The following is a 9,110-nucleotide window of genomic DNA, read 5'->3' as shown; positions in this document are numbered from 1 at the left end:
AATTTCCACAGCTCCCATTTGATTAGCAATTGATGAGCCAACAAAAACATTGTCAATCTTCCTGCATTATTTTTTCCATGTCCCTTAATTTAATAAATTCACCATGCATTGAAGACTAATCGGTTATAAATCATTCAAAGCCTCTAATAAGAAAACTGTCATTTCTTACAATCTTAGAAGCCACTCCAAAGGCAAATTCATGAACTGTAAAAGAAAAAAAATAGTAAAATAAACATGCATTTAGAAGTAGGTTACAAATTTCACAAAAGCTCTCAATGATACTATCAGAGACTCCAAAGTGATTCTCCATTTGCACACTTTGGTTGATTGTGTTCCATGTTTTCCAGTAACAATGTTTCAGTCACCAACCTCACATGTCTTTAAAGTGAATAATCCAAACTTCTTAACATATAACTCTTCAAGATCCATGGTGTTGGGGAAACTGTGAGCAGAAGAGGAAATGAATGTTTTAGACTTGATTTTATTTCTTACTTGATTTTTGTTGACACTAGATGGCCCTAACTAACAAAGAAAGCCAAGAAACATTGTAGACCCAAAGTGTACCACTTGATTCTGTAACCCATTTATCTAAAGATTCAAAATAGATAAACAAACACCTTTTCTGAATGAGTTCACAATCTCCTTAAATTCTCTCATAACTGTATATTTGTGGAGCCTTTTACTAGCAGCAGCAGAAGCAGCAGCAAGGGATAAATCCACCCTCTCAAGCATCATACCATTTTCAATCAAAAATTTTGCTAAAACAAACTCATGCTCGTCTCCACTAAAATTTTCAAATTTCAGAACTTGGAGAGAAGAGATCAAACAATCGGGCACGGCAACAGAACTCAAGTTCTCTTTGGAAAGTGTAGGTATTCCCTATTATTGATGAAACAAATTCAAAATTATAAGACTCGTAAAGACTAAAGAATAACAAAAAAAGAAAAAGATGGTAACTAATCACATAACTGGACATACATTATGTATGATACGCAAGTTGAATAATACAGTGCAGCAAAAGTTGAATTACTTCTTTCATTTTATTGGATAAATACCATACAGATTACTTACCTTGAGAACTAGTGTCTTGATATCCGGTGACTTTTGAAGTAAGCCTATAAGAACATCAATTGTAATCAAGCCAAGCTCTAAATGGCTCAACTTTGAAAATACAGGTATATCAGCTTGCATCAGAACCTATATTCATAACATAACAGAACGGGTAAAATTTGATAAAGAGCACTTATTTTATAAAAATGAAATGCAACCAATAAATATATAAAATAAAATTTGCTTACTTTCAAGTCCAAGTCGAACTCCTCAAATTTGATTGATTTCACATGATGGAATTGCTGAAGAAGAAGACGGGTAAAAAGAAGGCGTCCTTTTTGTGAAACTTTTTTGATACACTTTCTCAAAATGATTTTAGCAGAATCAAAAGAGGGAAGGTAAACTTTCTGCGATATACCATGACCACAATAAGTGAATTCTTTGAGATGCAAAGAATTGAATTTGATAGACCGGTTACAGGGTGGAATACTCGATTTGGCCTTATAGAAAATATTGTCTTGCTCTAAGGAAACAGTTTCAAGTAAAGGAGCTTGTACAATAACATCTTTTCCACTTGACCAATTGCAATTTTTCATCTCAAACTTGTTGAGAAGAGGTAAATTAAGGTTCATAGATTCAATAGAGGAATCAATTTTAAAAAAGATTCCGGACAATTTGATGAGTTTCAAGTGTCGAAAATGAAGGGAGCTAATGGAAACTTGTACGATGGAGAAAAGTTTGAGTATCAACTCCAATTCTTGTAATGATGAGGTTGAGGATGAGTTGAAAAGATAATAAGATGTAAGAGCAGAGAAGTGGAGTTTATAGGAAGATGAAAGGATCTTTATTTTTTTAACTCTCCTATTGAAGATGTTAGAAATCCATGTATTTAATAGGGATGCATCAAGCTTGTTATAGATGACAAAAGAAAAGCTTTCCAAATCCATTGTAGTAAGAAGAAGTGTCCTACTCATAAAGTTTACAAACCTTTCCATTTTTCTTTCCCTTTTTTCAATTGTTTCTCTTTGCCAATTGCTCACTTCATATTTTTCCATGCCAGGGAATTTTTTGCAGCTTTCACAAATAGTAGAACCATCCTAGTATACATCGAAAGTTAGTTAGTTACATTAAGATGGTTAATATGGAGTGGATTAACAACTAATTTATTTACTATACATCAAATATCAGAAGAGAACAATGACTATACAAATACAGACACTAGACACGATCCTGAGGGATAGACACTACACTACGGTATATGTCAGACATTGTGTGTCGGTGTCGGACATCAAAACTAATGTGCCTTACACAAGACATACCTTAAATTTGAAGTTTAAATGCTACATTGAGAACATACCTCATCTTTTTCAACGCATATAAGGGGGCGATTGCAACATCTGCAGAATGAACAACAGGTGAGCAACTCAGTATCATCAAGTCGAAGCCTGGTGATGGATGTCCAACGATGAATCCAAGTCTTAGATAATACACAAGTACGAATAGCTTCTTTTGTTGGAAGCAGAGAAAGAATGTCACTTATAATTGATTCTGGTAATTTGTTGCTAATCATGTCTTCTTTCCTTGTAGAACCACTTCCATCCATGTCAATAACAATTTCTTTCCTATGATTTTTTAGCATCGTTCAAATCCTCCAAGAATGTCACATATAATTGAAAATTGTTATTTCTAGTGTAATCCAAAACTAACTCCACAACCAAAACCTAGAATCTCTTGTAAAAAAAAAAAAGAACTAAAACCCTAGAATCTCTTGTAAAAAAAAAACTAAAACCCTAGAATCTCTTGTAAAAAAAAACTAAAACCCTAGAATCTCTTGTCAAAAAAAAAACTAAAACCTAGAATCTCTAGAGTCAAGGAAAAAACTAACTCCTAGCTAGAATCTCTCCAGAGAGGTTAAACAATATCTCAGAGAGGTTTTCATGAGCCAAATCAATGGATAATTCGCGATAACATTGATACAAAAAATAAATGTTTTTTTTCTCGAAAAGAACTAAACTGGTTTCACATTAACAAGTTAATCGACTCATGGCTAATGAGCAACATTAATTATTTTGAAAGAGCCCAAGGCGTCATGTTATTTTGGACTTATTTCCCTTACCAATGTCGTTTTCAAAGTAATGACAAAAACAGTTGTATGTAGGTTGAAATTGTTTTTTCATGATATCGTTGGAAAATTTCAAAGTAATTTTGTGCTTAGATATTTAATTAATAAATAATGATGTGTTACTAGATTTTTAATATTTTTATTATATGAGAAAGAAAAAAAAAAGGCAAGAAGGGGTGTGACACTGAAGTTGGATATATACCTAAATGGGAATGACATGAAAAGTCTTTTTCAAAACCTAGTATTAAGGGCGTTACGACGATATACGAGAGGAATGGAGAAAAACTCGTGTTGGTGTGGAGGGGAAGAGATTTTTATTATATAGTTCAAGAAAGACATATGATCGTATTATGTGTAATTTTTTTTATTGAGTTGTTTCGGTCTATGGATATTTCTCAAAAAAAATTTGAACTTTATTTTTAATTTTATTTCCACGATGTCTTTATTTTTTTTTGTTGAATGGACGTTTTGTCAGTAGTTTTGTCCTCAACTAGGTCTCTGTCATGAGGATCTTTTGTCTTCTTAGCTATTTATCTTATGTGTTGGGTTTTTTTTTCATATGATCTTCTAAATATGGTATATGAAGAAAATGAAAGGGTCAACATGGAATTCAAATTGCTAGAGGGGCTCCAAAAATTAACCATTTATTTTTTGCAAATGATATCCTATTTTTTGTAGAGATTTTATTCAAGATGTTCATACCATTCAAGGAGTACTTAATACTTGCATTGTAAAGCTACTTCTTGACAACTTATCAATTTGGATAAATCAAGAATTTCTTTCAGTCGAAATGTATATGATGATTGTAAAATCTTGTTCTGAGATTGGATGCAAATTGAGGATGTTGAGTGTCATTCGAATTATCTAGGACTACCTACTTTTGTTGGCAGGTCTAAGTAACACGTTTTCAATTTTGTTCGAGATAGGGTGTGGAATGCTTCTATATTTAATGAATTTTTTTCTCCCTTTGAGGCTCAACATATTCTCCGGTTGTCAATTTCTCTCTCTCAATTACAAGAAGAGTTGATGTAGGGTGTTTCACGGTCTACTATTTTTTTTTTTCTGTGAAGAGTTCATAATGTTTCTTAGAGGCAAGGTGTGAAGTAATTGTCTCTCATAGCTTAAAGCACGATATTGGTCAGCAAGTGTGGAAGAAACAGTGGAAAATAACAGTGGAAAATTTTCAAGACACATCCATTTTGCTTGAAAGATTGTGCATGCCAAATTACCAATAAAAAAATACTTTTCAATGAAATATAGGCTTATCAGAAGTTAAATACTTCCTCCGTCCCAAATTGTATGACGTTTTAGACATTTCACACGTATTAAGAAATATAATTAATTTTGTGTGGGAAATAGAAATTATGAGTTGTTTTACAAAATTGTCCTTAATAAATTGTATGGGAAAGATAAATTAAAGAATTGAAAGAAGAGAGAGTAATAAATAATTAAGGATATAATAGAAAAAGTAACATTATTAATATTTCATTGGTATTGCAAAGCGATATATAATTTGGGACAAATTTTTTTTCCAAATCATAATTAAATGTACTTGTGAGTGAAGTTCAATACCAACTAGTGGAATGGCAAAATCAGAACATTTGAAAATAAGAGTAACAATAATAGAAATCTGAATTAAATTATAAGTATGGAAAGGAAAAAGGAAAAAATAACTATTTCTAGAATTTAATATCATCGACATACATAAAGGTTATTACTAACACTACGAAAACCTAAAATTAGCCAATGTTTTTTTTTTTTTTTATGAAGATTGAATAGACATTTCTTTGTTTATCCGTTGAGAAGGCTCCAAATAAACATTAGGAGATAAAATGGTACAAGCATGTGGATTTCTACGCACTATGTTCATCTCATTGAGACCTTTCTAGATGCTGCATTATGTTTTTACACAAAAATAGAAATAAATCAACCAAGTAAAAAAGGAAGGAAAAAAAAAGAGTAAAGTAGTGTTTTAGAGTGAAAATTGATCTATTGTGTGCACTTTTTTTTTTTTTGAACAACTCAAAATGAGATATAAATTAAAGGCTTAATTAATGATTTGGTCCCTTAAGTTATTTGTTGGTTACATTTTGGTCCCGTAAGTTATTAACGTTACAATTTGGTCCCTTAAGTTATTTGTTGGTTACATTTTGGTCCCATAAGTTATTAACGTTACAATTTGGTCCTTAACTTACTTTTTGGTTTCATTTTGATCCCTTAACTTATTTTTTGGTATCGTTTTGATCCCTTAACTCTAATAACATAAAGGACTAGAGTGGTTGACGGAGGAAGAGTTAAGGTACCAAAACGAAACCAAAAAATAAGTTAAGGGACCAAATTGTAACGTTATTAACTTATGGGACCAAAATGTAACCAACAAATAATTTAAGGGACCAAATTGTAACGTTAATAACTTATGGGACCAAAATGTAACCAACAAATAACTTAAGGGATCAAATCATTAATTAAGCCTAAATTAAACCACGGTGATTCAGCCTGCACAAGGCGTGCAAAAGGAGAAACACCGGAAAGTATTTACACAGTCACAATGCCACTAAAGAAACAGCGACAACAAAAAAGATAAAGTAAATTACACCTGAACCCCATACACAACAACGGATGTTTCCACCATTCTGTATAACTATAACGAAAAGAAGCCTGCTTAGATTTTAACCATAAGAACGAATTTAGCTTGATTTTTTCAAGAAGAGCAATGGAAGTAGAGGTTGTATTTTGGAATATACAGTAGTTCTTGTCCTATCAGATTACCCAAACTGTTGCAAACCAAATTATCCTAAAGAATAAATGTGAAGATCTTGGCAAGCCCGCCACAGTGGAAAACTGAATAAAATGATGTCGCAAGTGAGCAGGTGTAACCAAAGAAATACCTAGCCAATTCCAGACTTTATATCAAAGCTCTCTAGATGTGGGACACTGAAGAAATAAACGAGATGTCGTTTCGGTGCTATCACACCCTGGAGCCGCGCAAGTGGTGTCCATATTGTGAAGAACAACCCGTGTCAACAAGTTATCTTTCGTCGGAAGTCTGTTTCGAATAAGACGCCAAGCCATCAAAGATACTTTAAAGGAATATGCCTATGCCAAATATCGTCCACAAGAGTCTTATTGTGTGCACCTTTTGTTGTTGTTCACTTGTGTCTAAAATAATCTTAACTTGTCGGTGGAGCATGTGACTTGTGAGAAAGGATCTCACAATTGGTTACATCGAGTCAAGTGTTAAGTTGAACATGATGTCTAATGATGATTTAAAAAGATGATGGTTGTCTATGATTTGATATGATGCTGAATGATAAATGTTTGATATGTTAATAATGTTCTATGTTGTTAAATGCATTTTGATGATTTATAAGCTTAATATTATTGTTTGAGAAATCTCACCCCTTCTGCGTATATGTTGCCTCGACCGTGGGTAATGTGCAGGTAATAAAGATTAGAGGCGTTCGTGAGTGGATTCCTCACTTGGTGTCTAGGTGCTCTGATACGTAACGGGATGGGGGCTTGCTCTTATTACTATTCCTTACGTGTCTCTTTTATGAACTAAATTATGAGATTTTCCAATAAGGCCTGCGTGCCAAGACTTTTAAATGTTGAACTATTTTCCGCTGCAACAGTTTAAGATTTCATGATGTTGAATTTGAAGAATAATTATTATTATCTGTTTTGAGATGTTAAAGTAGTGTGTGACATTCCGTTATGAATTAAATACTCTGATTTTAAATGAAATTTTTATGTTGGGAAAACGGGGTGTTACAATTGGTATCAGAGCCTGGTCGGTCCATCCGGCCAAGTAGATGAGTCGTTGTGTCGTGTCGTCATGTTTTCTAGTTAGTAGTTATGTTTTATTGTGTGATCATGTTTAACTGACTAACTTTGATGTGGTTTTTTTGTATTGTTTGTAGTTTCTACTTTGTTACAGTCTCATTGAAATATTTTTTTCTAGCAAAGTAATAATCCCTCTTACCTATTTGAATGTGCATTTACTGAATTTCTCCATTGCAAACATGTAATAAAAAGAATTTTTGCAGTGGTGTAGGAAGCAGAAGTGAGACCACACTTGTGCACTCTAGAATTGTGTTAAAAAGTCTTTTTAATACTTACAATCAAATTTAAATGACTATAGTTGTTGCTACCTTGAGTAACTACCCATCGACTCATCGTCAATGAAAAAGGCGACAATAACTCGTTACCATAGATGTTATAAATACCTTTTGATTGCATTTTAAATAATTAAGAGACATATTGATTCATGATATTTTGTGTAAACTATGTGCTTAAATACATGTTGTCGTGAAATTGTACTTGCCGTTTTGTTTCTCTCATCATTCATGATAGATGGCTTGTTTTAGAGAATTCTTGTTTTGATCATTCTATTTCCCACACTTGATTAAATAATATATGTACTTTGATTAATTTTATTGCTCGGCTTATGTGTGGGTCTTTCTCTAGTTGGTTTTAGTGTGGGTTAGAGCAATGAATATGTATCTCAATCTTTGTTTTATTTTCAAGTTCAACTTGGTGCCTATTGTATTTATTAGAGCCGTGATTAGAAACATATAAATGTACTCCTAATTGTATAATCATATGTGCTTACTTGTATTGCTATATTGTCAGTATAAAGAAACCTCGATCATATTTTAGTTTTATTGAATTTAAAGAATTTTCTTTTTCCTTGGATTGGGATATAGTTTAAGATATTTTTGCAATAATTAAATTCATTTTCTCTTGTGCTTTGAATTTCGAGGACGAAATTCTTTTAAGTTGGGGAGAGTTGTAACGCCCTCCTTTTTATTTAATTATTTTTATTAAGTTAGAATCTATTTATGTGATTTATTTATATATATGAGGTGTTAGTATTTTATTACGTGACATTATTCTATTATTTATTAGAATATGAGAATTATTAGTGTAAGTAGAATTGGAGGTTAGAATAGAAAGAAGAATAAGTTATTGGGCCTAAATAGATTTAGGAAGAGTGATTAGTATTATAAATAAGGAAGCTTAGGTTAGAAAGAGTTTTTACCTTAAACCGCTTTTTGGAGAAAGAGGAGAAAGGGGAGAACTCGGAGAGAGAACCCTAGGAACGAAGAACGCTGCTTTTGATTTCAGAAAAATAATCTAAGGTAAGGGTGAGACTATCTTTCACTAATATTAGGTCTGTGAATCAATAGATTGCATCTAACATGCTTTAGGATGAGTTTGTAAGGGGAGTTTTATTCATCATAAGGGTTGTATGATCATGTGGATAGTGAAAGGTCGTTAATTTTCGTTGTTTTCTTATTCTTTTGGCAAATCTCTATTACTTTCGTGTCCCTTTATGTTGTTGTGATGATATATTTGATTTATTAGGATTGCTTGAATTATACCGTGTTCAGGTTTTAAGTTTTACCTTAATTTTTCTTTGTGAATCCTATTTGATTTATTCGGTGCTTTCTTAATTCATCGCAAGAGCCTTATAATTATCTGTATTTGAGAGTGGCTTATTCTGAAAGTGTAACTCATTATCCTATAAGCTAGAATTTTGACGTAAGATGAGTATCCTTTATGTTTGGTAGCCCAATTTGATTAATTCTTTATTAGTTGGCAGTGAAATATTTTAATAATTGAGAGAAAAGTGATCGACTAAGATAGATAATAGTGATAATTTTGGAATCTGATATTGTTGTTTTATTATTTCGGGGAAGTCATTGGTTTCAAATATGATGAGTCAATTAGAGACTTAAACAATTAAAATAGGTGCGTGCAATTCCTCTTTTAGCATGTACCAATCTAACCAAAATGAAAGCTATAACTAATAGCAGTAAGACCGATTGGATACCTCTAGGAATTAATCACGAAGAGCAAATTTAATGGATGGCAGAGGGTCTGGTTATGGTGCATAAGGATTTTCCTTATGCACACTGCATAAGGATTTTTAATA

General features: G+C 32.4%; 1 protein-coding gene across 1 annotated transcript; it reads right to left on the bottom strand.

Moving 5' to 3' along the window:
- Window positions 1–138: 138 nt before the first annotated feature.
- Window positions 139–2,936, bottom strand: LOC146948804 (F-box/FBD/LRR-repeat protein At3g14710-like). Its single transcript, XM_085741469.1, has 4 exons — window positions 2,408–2,936; window positions 1,299–2,147; window positions 1,072–1,197; window positions 139–879 (listed from the first exon to the last, which is right to left on the bottom strand). Exons 1-4 carry the CDS (start codon window positions 2,687–2,689, stop codon window positions 589–591), a joined length of 1,548 nt encoding a protein of 515 aa, XP_085597595.1. The 5' UTR covers window positions 2,690–2,936; the 3' UTR covers window positions 139–588.
- Between the last annotated feature and the right edge of the window lie 6,174 nt (window positions 2,937–9,110).

The sequence above is a fragment of the Medicago sativa genome, chromosome 2, assembly GCF_051527215.1.
Source record: "Medicago sativa cultivar Bolivia chromosome 2, Bolivia_mono, whole genome shotgun sequence".
NCBI lineage: Eukaryota > Viridiplantae > Streptophyta > Magnoliopsida > Fabales > Fabaceae > Medicago > Medicago sativa.
This window is presented reverse-complemented; position numbering and strand designations above follow the sequence as displayed.